The sequence below is a fragment of the Alexandromys fortis genome, unplaced genomic scaffold, assembly GCF_014885135.2.
Source record: "Alexandromys fortis isolate MF-2015 unplaced genomic scaffold, M_Fortis_MF-2015_v1.1 scaffold_2_1_26212458, whole genome shotgun sequence".
Lineage (NCBI taxonomy): Eukaryota > Metazoa > Chordata > Mammalia > Rodentia > Cricetidae > Alexandromys > Alexandromys fortis.
Window position 1 is genome coordinate 3,429,578 of NW_026067930.1, and position 16,010 is coordinate 3,445,587.

Sequence of the window (16,010 nt, forward strand, 5' to 3'; positions counted from 1 at the left end):
TATCCATGTGTAGTATGAATACTATTTTTCCTAGATATTCCTCTAGTCAGCTGTCAGAAGAGCATTTATTTCTCTTTTTGCTCCCAAAAGTATTCTGATGTGTTTGTGGGTAAGACTAACAGATAAAGCCGCTGCCAATTTCTTTATTTTTTTAAAAAGATTTATTTATTTATTCATTCAGTCATTTATTCATTTATTTATTTATTATACAGTGTTCTGTCTGTATGTTTGCCTGCATGCTGGAAGAGGGCATCAGATCTTATTATAGGTGGGTATGAGCTACCATGTGGTTGCTAAGAATTGAACTCAGGACCTCTGGAAGAGCAGGCAATGCTCTTAACCTCTGAGTCATCTCTCCAGCCCATGGCAACCAATTTCTTATTTTTATAGCATATTTTTTGACATTTATAAGCAATTCATTTGTTAAAAAGTTTACTTTGGGCTAGAGAGATGGTGCAGTGGTTAAGAACACATACTGTTTTTGTAGACCTGAGTTTAGTTCCCAGCACCCATATCATATGGCTCACAACTGTCCATAACTCTACCTCCAAGAGGATCTGTTATCTTCTGGTGTGTGTGAAAACCTGCACACAATTAAAAATAATGAATCTTTAAAAAATAGTTCATTCCCAGTGACTTGCAGGCCAGGGTGGACATTTGTGCACAGCATTTGGAAGGTTCTAGAGTTACCTTTCTGCATACTGATCTTGCTCATAGCATTCGTTTACTAGCCTGATGTGTTTTCATTCTGATTTTGCAGTTGGTACTTTAGCAGTGGGAGTTTAGAAGAAATATTAGAGCACTGTTCCTGTGGTTTATTGTATAGCTGGGATATTGACAGTCTGCATCTTTTCCTCTATGTTGCCTTTTCTCTTTCACATTCACTCTGTAACTGTTAAGCCTCTGACTAGAGGGACCTGAAGGTGACATGGTATCCAGGATGGAGACAGGATGTATCATTACTGTATATATATATACATACACCTTTTCTGTGGTCTGTGAGAGAAAACACAAATTTCTTCTGCCATCTTCTTGTTGCCTGGTTTCCACACTTCTGTGGTAGCTACTATTGTAAGATACTGGAGATTGTGCTAGAATAGACACCTTTGCCTTCTGTCACATAGTTTACATGTAGTGGGGGCAGCTAGGCAGTAAACGATGTATAAGTAAAGTATGTGAGGAAATGCAGTAGGAAAGTAGATAGGCCATATAGTTTCAGATGTAGTGCTCAGGACACTTTGAGTAGGCACCATTAGAGCAACCCTTGACAGGGAAGGGGCATGACTGTAATAACTGAGGAAATATTCCACATGGAGAGACAGCAGGAAGGTCAGTGCAGTGGTTGCGTTAAGGAGAACAACGGATAAGTGTGAGATGAGGGTATAGACGGGTATTACACAGGGTTTTGCAGACTCTGCTAAGTATGTTGGTGCCTATCTTGGGAAAATTAGGGAATTATTGATGAGATTCAAACAGAGGAGTGAATGACATGCTTGCTTTTTTGAGAGCATCAGCAGCTGCTGGGTTTAAGTTATAACCCAAGGAAGCAGGTTGGAGGCTGTAGCTATAATCTTGCAGGAGCTTTGGCCAGAATGTGGACAGTAGCCATTGAGAAATACATAGACACTGATGTTCTGAAGGCAGTGATAAGAGTTTCTGACAGATCACTTTGAAGCAAGAAGGCAGGAGTGACTAGAGATGAGAGTTCGGGGTTTCTATACATAGTACTTTCTTTCTTGTAAATTTTAGTTGAATGTGTTTACTTGTGAAGTAGTCCTTATCAGAGTTGCATTTAATATGCTAATACTAAATATTTAATTGGAACATCACAGAATTTTTTTTAACATTTTTAATGGATTCTGATCCTTTAGATTTCTCTATGGTCTATATCTGTTCTTTTAAAAAGATGTTACTTGGTTAGGCTTTTATTTCAACTATAACTATAGGTTTTTGTTTGTTTTTGATACAGGATTTTTCTGTGTAGACCAAGCTGATCTCAAACTCAGATTCTTCTGCCTCTTCCTCCTGAGTATTGGGATTATAGGTTTATAGCTCTATGCCTATCTATAACTACAGTTTTTAGAAAAGGTTCAGGTAGTCCTTTTGATTGCTGTTGGCACCCTCCCCCCTCCTTTCCAGCTAGCCTCTGGTGCCATGGCTTCTCAGTGGGCCAGTGGTCCTTTCTTCCTATTCCCTTCTCTTAGGGTTGTACTTGTCTCCTCCACCAACAGTGCCTTAGCTCCAGCCCCTCTTTTTTTTTTTTTTTTTTTTTTTTGGTTTTTCGAGACAGGGTTTCTCTGTGTGGTTTTGGAGCCTGTTCTGGAACCAGCTCTGTAGACCAGGCTGGTCTCGAACTCACAGAGATCCGCCTGCCTCCGCCTCCCAAGTGCTGGGATTAAAGGCGTGCGCCACCACCGCCTTGCTCCAGCCCCTCTTTATTCTGCTCTGGGAGTCCTGAGCCAGTTATTAAATTGGGCTAAAAAATGATTCCTGGATTAGGTGGGTGGTGGCTCAGAGTCCTTGGATCACAGCTGAGCATGAGGACCCTCCCTCCTGGCAGGGCCTTGCCTCTAGTGTCCTTGTTCTCATGGTGGAAGCTGTGCAGTAGTGGTGCTTTAGCTCAGTAGGTGTCTTGAACAGTTAGGTGCAGTAGGAGTAGGTGGTGTTGGTTATGAGTTTCCTGTATACTCACCCTTGGCTTGAATGACTTGTGCAGCTTTTGGTGATTGCTCATGTTCAACTCCAAGGCATGCTTATGTGATGAGGCAGAACTTAGTATGCTTGCTTTTTCTAGGATGGCAATAGTCCTCCATGACCCTGCCTCCTCTGTAGTGGCCTAGGATATCCTTTTTGGTCTGATGGCTCTGTTTGCTAGCTTCTTCTGTTCTTCCAGCCTGCTTGCAATATTTTTCTGCAGTTCTTTCTTCTTAGTATTGCCTAGGGTCATAGTTCATGCCCGGGAATAATGCTCAGGAATGGCCGCTGGAGCTCTGGCAGCTGTTAGACTCTGAGTGGAGCTCAGGGTCAAGAATATCTATTATCACAGGTAGAAGGAAACTGTCTTGGACATTGCTAGGTACAAACATGCTTTATTTATTTATTTATTTATTTATTTATTTATTTATTTATTTATTTATTTATTTATTTATTTTACAATATTCTGTCTGTATGTCTGCCGACCAGAAGAGGGCACCAGACGTCACTACAAATGGTTGTGAGCCACCATGTGGTTGCTGGGAATTGAACTCAGGTCCTTTGGAAGAGCAGGCAATGCTCTTAACCACTGAGCCATCTCTCCAGCCCCAACATGCTTATTGTTTTAAGTATTTGTTCAGCTCCTATTTTCAGAAGTTAATAAATTAATAGAAAAACTTTGGACATTTACATGTGAGGCCAGTGCTTGAGTTCAGCTTAGTTTGTGGGGTTGTGTAACTGAAGGGTCTTTTACATACTAGACAAGCTAGAACTGTGGAGCTTCAGTGTGTAGTACATATACTTTAAGGGCAACTTCTTACCTGCTGTCCTTATGCTCACATGGAATGTATTCAAATAGCTTATTTTTTCTCATGACCTTGACTCTCAGTCTGAATCGAAAAAGCAAGTAGTTTTGCATTTTTTAAAGGATTTTTTTTTTTTTTTGGTTTTTTAAAAAAGTTGCTGATGCGGATTGTAAAAGTAGTTTCTGTCCTACTCAGGTATGAGTTAGTTTTCATCTTTTGAGGCTAAAAAAAGAAATCATACTTGAAGCCAGAAAAAGGAATTTTGTATCCCTCATTATTCTTTAAGCATATTTTACAATAAGTTGGCTACCTTAAGTTCTAGTTTATGTTTTTTAGATAGTTTATGCATATTTATAGTTATATTGAGAAAATATCAATGAAGGAAAATTTTACCTTTGAGGTATTTGGGCTCATATGGGTTGCCTCCACATTTGATTTTTGCTTTGAGCATAATATTTTTTCAAAACTTATTTTATCAAGTTAATTATTTTTAGTTTAAGACTTGAATTAGGCTGGTAAAGTGCCAAAGGCATGATTCTGAAGACAGGAATTGTTTAGGAACTATCTATGGACAGTTGATCTGGGTCAGACTGGATTTGCAGTTTACTCAGTTTTGAGAGTCCGCTGTCATTTTGTAAACAGAAGTCTGCCAGATGAAGTGAACAGAAGGGCGGGATTAGCATATTCATAAGGTGCTGGCTCCAGGACTTCTTTTCTCCTCCCCTTTCTCCCTCTCCCTGTCCCTGAATGAATCTAGAAACACAGACCCATAGGGTCGCATGACTAGCTGGTTTTATTCTGTTCAGTGGCTTAATCTGGCCAGGATGGTCTGTGTTTCAGATTGCGGAAGAAGATTCGGTAACTGAGAGGCCACCGTGGAGCTGCTGGAAACTGTTACAGAAGGAGCACCTCTCAAACCGTGCTTCAGGCTCTGAAAAGGAGCACAGGGGACGCTTACTTAGTCTTGCTTTGGATCCAAGCAAATGCTGTCGGAGCGATGAACTGGGACTTTGTGTGCGGACTCCAGGCTTGATCTTGATAGAATTGGGTGTATGTTGTTGGAGCGGGCAGGCCAAGAGGCCCTGAGACCTACAGGTGCTGTCTGTATGGAGAAAAGCGGCTGTAGTCCATTTCCAGTGTGTTGGGCTAAAGGTATAACAACTTAAAGATCTGTTTAGTGTGTGCTTATGTCAGTTCATGCTTTTGTACTAAAAAACAGCAAGATAATAGTTCTTTTAGAACTTAGAGTTACAATTACATTTGAGGAAAAAAAAAAGATGTGGTATAGGTTTACAGCTGGTGCATAAAACCAGTTAGGCGACTTTGCAAGTAGAAAATGAAACGTTTGTATGGAAATAATCTTAAGCGATCTAAATCATTTTTCTGTGCTTGTCCTGTGTGCCATTTATTTTTGCCTTTTCATTTTACTCAGGACACTTATCTCTTCTGCGCCATAGAGGCTTTTAAAGAATAAAATGATTAGTTTTAACTATAGGATAAGAGGAGAAAAGGGTATTGTGGGCTTAGTTGTTTTAAAGTGGATTTCCTTTATTGTCTATATGCCTTGTATATTTAGCTTTAAGCTCTTGTTATTTTGAGAATATTACCACAGGTCAAAAATACTGTGAGTGAAGAATTTTCTACTTCAGTGTGAGAATTTGTTTTCATGCAGAAATATAAATATGAAGTAGGGCATCTTCATTCCAGCATTCAAGGTAGCATTTAGAAAGCATAGTTAAGTTAAAGAAGCTGTAAAAATTTGTGCATAACTCAAGACAGACAAATTCAACTAGAAATTGTTTTGCTTAGCATAGTGGTGAATATTTAAGCCATTAACATACTTAAAGATTTCATAAAAATACTGTCACTATGTGAAGAGTGTCTTTAGGTACTGTGTTAATCTATTTAGGAAGGCTTTCAAAAGGAGGAACCTACACTTGGGCAAGAGCTGCACTTTGATGAATGAATTACAGGCTTATTCAGTTTAATTTTTAGGCTAAAGATATTAATATTAGTATCTCTAGATTAGGATGTGTTAGGATCACACTTCAGTTTTCCAGATTGTTTTTCATTGGTTGAGTTATCTCTATTACTTATTCGTTCCTTTTTAGGAACCAAAGCCTGCAATATTTGAACTGTTTTAGTATCTGAATAAAGTCCCCATCACTTTTATCATACATAGGTACTCAGAGTAAAGATTTCATCCAGTTAAATTGAAGCTCTCAAATTTTAAAGGACATTGACCTCTTACTGCTGTAGTTTTGTGGCATGAGGACTATGTAATGCAAATGAGCATAATTGAGGCAGAGCTCAGCCTTTCTGAAGCATTTGTAGGTTGTGTCCAGAATGCTATCTCTATAATATGATGGTGCTGAGCATCAGTAGTAAAGCCCTCCAGACTGTAGCTAGCCAAGAGCTAAAGACCTAGACCAATGGGATGTTAGCAACTGGATTTTCTACTTAAATACCTACATTGGCCTTAGAAATGAGAACTTTTAACAGAAAAGAGATAGTAGTGTTTTGGCTCACCACAAAGAAGTTGATCAAAGCAACATGCTTTGAAGTGTTTGCAGACTAATTAGAGAAATACAAATAGCTGATTTTTTAAATTAAAATGTACCTTTTGGTAGATGACAGACTGGATGAGGGGAGCAGAGCTTTTAAAGCAGTGGATGGGAAATGGGACACATCAAGGGGCACAGCGGGCCCCATCTCTACGTGCAGCGCCAACAGCCTTCTCCTCTCTTGGATAGTCTGGTGGTTCAAGTGGAGGAGCTTGTCACCTTGTCCTCTTCAATTGAGCATATGCTTTTGCAGTGATTGTCCAGTGCAGCTGTCTTTAAATTTCCTCTCTGACTGCTTGTTTTACTTTCTTTCCTGAGACACCTGTCCCCATTCATGTTAATACTGTTCATGATAAGAACAACGATGCTAGTTGTTAGTAATTAGCTGACTCGGTTATTTCAAGTGTAACAGTTAAAGTATGTAGACAAAGTTTAAACCTCAGAGCCAAAAAATATACAAATCTCAGCCTGCAAATGGACATTCTAAACTGTGTATTTGTTTCAACTAGTCACATTAACCTCAAAACACATAGCAGTGTCCTAGTTTTAAAAAGACATAAGATTCTTACCAGGACAGGCTAAAAATAGTAGAACAGACCTATATTTGTATACTTTGAAGTGGATCTTCAAGGTACCCTTACTTAATACTTGGGGGTCTATTCTTTAATAGTTAGTATATTGTTTAATTTGGTGTGAAGACTCACCCAAGAAGATTATGTTTAAAAATATTTAAGAAAGGTATGTGCCCACATTGTGATTTTCTAGGCATAATTAAGAATACTAAGAGAAAATATTCTCAGAACATTTGGTTGCAAAGTGTTGGGTTGGGAAAACTCTACTTCTGGGGTTTTCTAATTATCAGTTATACATTGTTCCATCAAAAAAGACTGCAAATATAGTGATGGTTTGGTTTTTAGGAAAAAGTATGTTTTCTGGTTTCTTTAATTTTTCCCCCCTTCTGACTTATGCAGTTGTAGTCACACTTACCCTGCATTCAAATTAAATTTTACCTATTTATCCATCTATCCATCTGTGCAGTACATCTTCTCTTCTCTGTTCTACTAAAATGGCAGTGCTTCTTGGGACTCTTAGCTGTCCTGAATCTTCCCCATCTTAGTATACATTGGGCTCCCATGCACTTATTCATGCTTTAGATTCAGAATGCTTCTTTGACTTTCCCTTCCATGCACAATAAGTTCATAATTTTATTCTGATTGTTCTCTATACAGCGTATGTCTTGAGTTAATCAATTTATGTCTCTGTGATGTCTGCTCTCGCTGTGTCTATACATGTTTGTTCATCCTTCACATACCAGTTGGAATAATTTTGTGAAAACAGAAATCTGATGTTTTCATGGTATTTTTCAGTGACTTACTAGATTTGGATCAAGCACCACATTCTTACTGTGCCCCACAGATCTCACTTTATCCTTTCTCTCTTGTATTCTCCATCTCCGAGCTATTGTCTTGCTCATTAGCAGTATAATCACTTTGGTTTTGCACATTGGGAAAGCTCTCTCTCAGACCTTCCGTATATGCTGATGCCACCGTTAGAACCACCCTTCCATTCAGTGACTCCCCTAGTCCTATTTACCATAAGGATACCCCTTAAATGAGTTCTCATCCCTCAACCTAGCCAGATCCTCTCCAGGGTTCCTACCATAGCCTGCACTTCTTTGGCACATTATATACTGTGATATATCATTTTACAGTTACCTTGTTTGATTTCTATCTCCCTTAGTAGACTTACCATCCTCTGGGATAATGTGAGATTTTTTTTTTGCCCAGTAAATACTAGGCAAAAGGGTGTTATTTTAATATTTGTTAATGTATTCTGTATAGAATAAGTTTTATTTTAAGGGCTCTTGAAAAGCTAACATTCCTTTGCTTATATTGTATTTGGATGAACCTAGTTTTAATACTCGTCGAGTTGACTGCTCTAATTTTGCTGTATTTGTGTATGGTTTTCTTCTGACAATAAAAGTGTATGTGTAAAATTTAGCATAGCAGCCTGTAGAGTTGGTAGCTGATGGATGTATGCATATATGTGGCAATGGCTTTGTTCTTCAGCTACTGTCAGTTCTTTTATACTTATTTGAGTATTTCACTAAATATTTCTCATGATTCTTTTCTACTTTACCTTTGTTAGCATTTTCTCGCTTTCTTTTTTTTTGTGGGGGGTGGGTTCAAGACAGGGTTTCTCTGTGTTAAGAGCCCATGTTGTCCTGGAACTCACAGATATCCACCTGCCTCTGCCTCACAAGTGCTGGGATTAAAGGTGTGTGTGACTACTGCCTCGCAGCATTTTCTAAAAAAAACATTCTTTATTTTATTTTGTGTGTGAATGTTTTGTCTGCATGTATGTGTCTGAGGCACATGTATGCCTGGTACCCTTGGAGTGCCAGGTCTTAGATCTCCTGGAACTAGTGTTACAGACAGTTGTGAGGCTCCATGTGGGTGCTGGGAATTGAACCTTTGTTCTCTGGAAGAACAGAAAGGTCAAGAGTAGATTGTGCTTTTAACTCTGAGCTATCCATCTCTGCACCCAAAAGGTAGCATTTTTGAGAGAGCTGTGCCTCTTGTAACATGTAAACTTTGTTCCTCAGGTACTAAATGTCATGTGTGAGCTGAACTTGTACATGCACATGAGTCATGTGTATGGCTCCATTCATTTCTCATAAAGGTCTCTGAGATAGGAGTTCATCAGTATTCCAGTTTTGCAGAAGAGATTTTAAGGCACTGAAGCCAAATAACTTGGCAATGGTTACTTAGGTCACAGAAAGCAGAGTCAGGTTCTGAACTGTGGGGATCTGACTCAGGTGTGAATGTTAATCATCATGCTATGCATGCCTAAATGGGAAGATTATAAGATCCTAATGGAATTGTTAACCTTGTCTAATATTTGCATGTTAAGAACATGTCTTCTGCCTTCAAGTATTTTCTCCTAAATTCATCAGTCATTTTACAAGTTGCTGAATGTACTTGTCAATATTTGGCTGATGCTAAGGAGTAAAAAGGCACAGATTTCTACTCCCTGAATTGATAGAAGATATGAAACATTACATCTGGGTTGGGGTCTGAAACAGTCTGAAGTACCTTGTTAGGTAGGCCCACCTGAGAGGATTTTTATTCTAGGTAGAGAAGGAAAAGGTGGAGAAGGAAATGCCCAACAGAATGCATGACAAAGAGTCTTGATGGGATGGCAGTGTGTCCTGGAAGAGAGTACCAGAACTCTGGCTTTTCCCCTGACTTTCTCACTTGTCTGGCATGAGATGAAATAATCTAAGGTGCAGATCAATTCTAATAAATTTTCCTTAAAAATAGCTGAAGGAGAAGAGTAGTCTTCCCCTAGGAAACATGGCTGTGTCCTCTCTGGTGTGGTAAGCAGTGGATATTGCCTCTTATGTCTTAACAGGAAGACTATTGTGCCCTCCCCCCTCTTTTCTGTTGTGAACATTACAGCAGCCCCTCACCATAATATTGTAGTGGGCATTAGTATGTCTTCATCACGTTCTTTTCCCCTGGCTCATTATCACCATTTTCCACTGTGGGGAAGTGGCAGGAGGAAGTGTCTTTGTTTGATTTCAGGAAGAAAGTGTTTAGTGTTAAATATGTTAGCTATAGTTTTGTCTGTATTTGAAATTATTAGTGTTATTAATTAATTAAAAATAGTTTCCTTTTAGTTCTTAATTCATAAGGCTCTTTTATTTATAGTAAGAAAGATGTTAAATTTTGTCAATTTTTTTCAAATTGACATATGAATTTTTCAAAGAACAATGTGATCTGTTATGGTGTTTGAAAAATATGTTTTTGATGGTGTTAAGGATTGAAACCATGTCATGCAGGTGCTAGACTAATGCTGAAGCAGTGAGTTGTATGCCCCAGTCTGATATATATTTAAGTTTTCAGGGTTGTCAACTCTGATGGTTGAATTAGACTGCCCCTCCCCCCGACTCAATATTTGAATGCTTAGTTCCAAGTTGATGGACTGTTGGGAAAGATTAGGAGATGTGGACTTGTTGGAGTATATGTTCCATTATTGGAGGAGTAGGCTTTGAAATTTCAGCAGCACATGCCAGGCTCAGTGTCTTTTTCTCTGTCTGCTGCCTGTGGACAAGGATATAATGCTCTGAGCTATTTCTCCAGCACTATACCTGCTACCGTGCCCCCCCCATCATGATAATAGACTAACTCTGAACCTGCAGCAAGCATCTAATAAAGTGCTTTCTCTTTTAAGAGTTACCTTGTTCATGGTGTCTTTTCACAGCAATAGAACAGTGACTAAGGATGGGGTTGGTTTAAGAAGTGGCGTATTGCTGTGACAAGCTTGATCATGTTGTTTGGAGAAATATGAAAGACTTCGGACTAGAAAGAATATTGGGACTTTGGACTAGAAAAGTTAATGATGGAAGTCACAAAATAAGCTCACACCAGTTCAGAATTATGAATAATAAAAGGATTATTTATTTAAGGGAGGAACTTACAGATCACTGTCCTAGATAACAGTCCTCTGCATGAACAGGAACAGAGGCTAGTAGCTTGAAGCTGGAGCTGGAAGCAAGAGAACAGGAACACTTTTATACCTTCTTTTACGGTATAAGAGACGGCACCCAAGTAGGCTGGTATCTTAAAGGCTATTGGCTGAAGGAGCAGAATGTGCTCCCACAGCAAAAAGTGGTTGAACCAATAAACAGGACTTACTGGGTCATCCTAATAGGAACATGGAAGACAGTGGTGCTGAGGATGATGTGACCTATAGGGGCCTAGATCAAGGGGTTTCAGAGAAGAATATTAGTAAGTGGGCAACCACAAGACCATTCTTGTGATGTTTTGGTAAAGAATGTGACTGCTTTCTGCCTTTGTTTTAAAAAAAAAAAAAAAACTGCTAGAGACTTACTTGAAGAATGTTGGATTAATGGTGTTGACAAAAGAGATTTCAAGATAGCCTAGCATTGATAGTGTCGCTTGATTACTTGATTACTAGTGATCAATCACTCTTATGCAGATCTATAATGGAAAAAAAAAAAAACAGGATCACTTGAACTCTGTGGCTTTTATGAACAATGTTGTCTCAAACATTCATGGCCAAGTATTTATTTGGATATGTGTTTTCAGTTTCTTGAAAGTACTCTTAGTGGTGGAATTTTGGGGGGTCATATAGTGGTTCTGTTTAGCCATTTGAGGACCTGCTAGATGGCTTTTATGTTGATTGTGCTGTTTTACATTCCTGCTACTTGAAGCATAAGGGTTCCTGTTTTCTATATTCTTGCCAACACAGGTAGTTATCTTTTCTGAAAAGTAAATTTCTCACAACTTAAAGAGTTTCTAAAATATTAATGGTGTTGATTCTACTTCCTGTGATGTTTATGGCATGTATACTTTTATGTTTGTTGTCTACTTTTTAAATTGAAACTTTTTAAATATATCACTTTTTTCCTTCCCCATCCTCATTCCAACCCTTTTCCTACTTCTGTTCTTTCTCAGATTGATGGCCTCTTTATTATTATTATTACATATATACATACACACATGCATGCATGTATATAAATATAATTTGCTGGGTCTGTTTTGTGATATATATACATATATATATATATATATATATAGATAGATAGTGATATATGTAAAATTTGGGGGCTGACTGTTTTATATTAGATTACCTATTAGGGGCTTCGTCTCTGGGAGAGGTTACATTTCCCCTACTCAGCAATCACCAATTGCTGTAGTTTTTTGTTTATGGGTGGGATCCTCAAAAACAGATACATCTACAACACAGTTTCTACACTTATGGCCCAGGGAACATTTAGAAGAGGGGACGGAAAGACTGTAAGAACCAGAGGTACAGGAAGTCATTTTCAGTTAAAAATGATAGGGAAGGTATACCATTTTTTTGAATAATATGACTACAGGTGTTTGTATACACAGAAATGCAGAGATCAGAGCAGGGTATCAGGTGCCTTTCACTATTGATCGACACCTTATTGTCTTGAGAGAGGTTATTTACTGAATCAGAAGCTGACCCTTTGGCCAGCCAGTGAGCACTGAGGATCTGCACATCTCTGCTTCTCAGTGCTAGGGCTGTAGGCATATGTAGCTGTGCCCAGCTTGTTACTTGGGTGTTGGGGATTTGAACTCGGGTACTAATGACTTCAGAGCTAGTGCTCTGAACTATCTCCTTAGCTCTACCTTGTTTTACTGTTTTTAGTTGCCCATATTTAGAATGTATAAAGTCTCGAGTTTTATTTGAAGTAAAGAAAAAAAACTTTGAAGTAAATTCTTGAAAGTAGGCAGCAGATTGGCACCTTTGCCTATGTAGTGATGTATTCTTACAAATGAAAAGTAGATTTAAAGAAAGGAAGGGGTATTAACATTATCTTATTTTAATTAAGCCAATGAAGTTTTGACATTGTTAGATATGAATCAGGTCCTTTAACATATTTTTTATTTTTTTAAAGTTGGCATTTAAGGTGTTCTCTTATATCAGGCCCTGGGTGTAGAGAGCGCAGTGATTTTGTGGGGTTGCTAAGTTCCTATTCAACTTAAGTACTTTGTGCATGGAATACAGAATGGGGACTAGAAGAAAGTGTTGGTAACATAATTGTCAGATTGTAATTGCTACTCATGTACACTGAAAAATCTTATTTCATTTTTTCTCCCTCAACAGAATATGACAGATACCTAGCATCTAGCAAAAGAATGGCAGCTGCTTATCTTGACCCAAACTTGAATCATACACCAAGTTCAAGTTCTAAGACTCACTTGGGTACTGGCATGGAACGGTCCCCTGGTGCAATGGAGCGAGTATTAAAGGTCTTTCATTACTTTGAAAGTAGTAGTGAGCCAACCACCTGGGCCAGTATTATCAGGCATGGAGATGCTACTGATGTCAGGGTAAGTATGTCTTTTTCATGACATTTTAAAGTAGTTACGTTTCAGTGGCATACGACCCCCTTCCCCACAAAAAAAAAAAAAGAGAGAGAGAGATGAAATAGTTTTTATTTAATGTCTTAGTACTTACCATGTTACAGAGACATTAACTTTTCTTTCTGATATGCACCCAAAGGGCTAGGAATAGAGGTGGTCAGTGTTAGAGCATTTGCCTAATAGTGTGAGGCCTTAGGTTTGCTTCCCCAGCACTTAGCAGGGAGGACATTGCGAATATATGACTACTGTTTTCTTAGGATAATAGTCACAGTCACGAAATCACATTTTAATCATGTACTGCAATTTACGTGTTTTCCCAGTTAATTATTTTAGCCTGTGGAAAAGTACAAAGAACCAATGCAATTAAGATAACTTCTGATCTAGTAAAATAAAATCATTTTTCTAGGTGTTGTTAATTTAGGAGTGCTCCCATATCTTCAGGTAGAGTAATTTCCTTAAAAAAAAACATTGATTATATGTTTTTAAACACTGTGTTATGTTGTAAGAATCTAAAAGGTCTATATTAGCCAGTTTTGTATCACTGTAATGAAATTTCTGAATCAGTTAAGGTTGATTTTGGCTCCTATTTTGAGATTCTAGTAATGAAAGTAGTCCTGTTGCTTTCAGCTTTCTGGCAAGGCCACATAACATAGTAGGAGCTACCTGGTGCAAACTGCTCCATCTCTGAGTCAGGAAGAAGAGACTTTAGCCCCCCTCAAGGATATTCTAGCTATCTATAGATCTCTTAATAGTCCCACCTCTTAGAAGTATCCCTAACCATACTAGAAGGCAGTAACTATAGCAAAGCCTCTTTAGAAGCTTTTGCCTTTATAGCATAGAATCTGTAGGGTAGAGATGTGGCAAAGTGTAGAATATTCCCCTGCAGGCTGTCTGGGTGCTGGGAAGCTTAAAGGTGGGCCCACCAACCCAAATGGAGGAGCGAGCACTGCAAAGGTCCCCAGGTTTGTAAGGGGAGCTAGTACTTCAGACTTAGGAGGAGACAGGCAAGGCAAAGGGGAGAGTGTTTCTGAAAGTTAGGTATAAACAGGTAGTATAAGGATTTCAGAAAATGGAGCTGGTGTGGGTTCCCAGGAGGCATTTACTATGGTGAGGTATTGAAAAAGTATTCAGCTTCTCAGCTCTCCTTTTATTTGTATTCAGTCTTAGAGACAGACATTTTTAACGGCAAGGTTTGCTTAGATAAGTCTTCTCCTTTTTTCTTTTTAACCATAATCAGTTAATTTAGATTACTTTTCTGTTTTATTCAAATATATTGATAGATTTGATTTAAAGCTAAATTCTTTTGTCAGTTATACTTTTCCGTTACCTCTGTAAAATCACTGTATTGATGGACTATGTAGATGGATTAATTATTAAAAAGAGTATGTGGGAAGTACTCAATTCAGGGATATGGAGTTGAAGTAGTCTTCTCTATTTTGAAGACCATTTTCAGATTTTTGTGTAGCACCTCAGTATGACGAAGCCTCTTGTCTCCTGGTGGTATGATCTGATCTTTGAGAGGGTTACATGGGCATTTGCTGTATGTATGAGTGCCCAAATGTTAACCGAGGTTAAGTATAAGCTATGTTTCCAACCATGATTGTTGTATACTCTGACACTCTGTTTTGTTCAGACTTAAACAACTCAGGAGCCCTGTTTGCAGATAGCATATACATTTTTAAAATATTTTTTATTGATATTTATTGAGCTCTACATTTTTTTCTGCTCCCCTCCTTTCCTCCGCCCTCCCCCCTTCAACCCTCTCCCAAGGTCCCAATGCTCCCAATTTACTCAGGAGATCTTGTCTTTTTATACTTTCTACTTCCCATGTCGATTAGATCTATGTAAGTCTCTCTTAGTGTCTGCATTGTTGTCTAAGTTCTCTGGGATTGTGGTTTGTAGACTGGCTTTCTTTGCTTTGTGTTTAAAGACCACCTATAAGTGAGTACATGTGATAATTGTCTTTCTGTGTCTGGGTTACCTCACTCAAAATAATGTTTTCTAGTTCCATCCATTTTCCTGCAAAATTCAAGCTATCATTACTTTTCTCTGCTGTGTAGTACTCCATCGTGTTAATGCACCACATTTTTCTTATCCATTCTTCGATCAAGGGGCATTTCGGTTGTTTCCAGGTTCTCGCTATGAAAAACAAAGCTACTATGAACATAGTTGAGCACATGTCCTTGTGGCACGATTGAGCATCCAATCCAAAAGTGCTGTTACTGGGTCTTGAGGAAGGTTGTTTCCTAATTTTCTGAGAAATTGCCACACCGACATCAAAAGGGATTGTACCAGCTTTCATTCCCACCAGCAATGCAGAAATGTTCCCCTTTCCCCACAACCTCTCCAGCATAAGTTGTCATAAGTGCTTTTGATCTTGGTCATTCGTACAGATATAAGATGGAATCTCAGAGTTTTTTTAATTTGCATTTCTCTAATGACTAAGGATGTTGAACGTTTCCTTAAGTGTCTTTCAGCCATTTTAGATTCCTCTGTTGAGAGTTCTCTGTTTAGGTCTGTACTCCATTTTTTAAATCTGATTTTGTGTTCTTTTGGTGACCAATTTCTTGAGTTCTTTGTATATTTTGGAGATCAGACCTCTGTCTGATGTGGGGTTAATGAAGATCTTTTCCCATTCTGTAGGCTGTCATTTTGTCTTGTTGGCCATGTCCTTTGCTTTTACAGAAGCTTTTTAGTTTTAGGAGGTCCCATTTATTAATTGTTTCTCTCAGTGTCTGCGCTGCTGGGGTTATATTTAGGAAGTGGTCTCCTGTGCCAATGCGTTCAAGTGTACTTCTCACTTTCTCTTCTATAAGGTTCAATGTGGCTGGCTTTATGTTGAGGTCTTTGATCCATTTGGACTTGAGTTTTGTACATGGTGATAGATATGGGTCTATTTTCATTCTTCTACATGTTGATATCCAGTTATGCCAGCACCACTTGTTAAATATGCTTTCTTTTTCCATTTGATATTTTGCTTTTTTTTTTTTTTTATCAAATATCAGGTGTTCGAAGATGTGTAG

The 16,010-nt window shown here is 38.4% G+C and overlaps 1 protein-coding gene across 4 annotated transcripts in view; it reads left to right on the forward strand.

Annotated features, from left to right (window-relative positions):
- Window positions 1-16,010, forward strand: part of Ptk2 (protein tyrosine kinase 2) — a 194,201-nt gene that overhangs the window by 39,047 nt on the left and 139,144 nt on the right. For 2 of the 4 annotated variants that reach the window (XM_050144978.1, XM_050144974.1), the window contains exons 3-4: window positions 4,341-4,652; window positions 12,728-12,954. In XM_050144978.1, coding sequence (XP_050000935.1) covers window positions 4,553-4,652; window positions 12,728-12,954 — 327 coding nt within the window. In that variant the 5' untranslated portion in view covers window positions 4,341-4,552. Of the gene's footprint in view, window positions 1-4,340; window positions 4,653-12,727; window positions 12,955-16,010 lie in introns of those variants that run through there. The other 2 variants (XM_050144975.1, XM_050144977.1) reach the window with 2 other exon arrangements.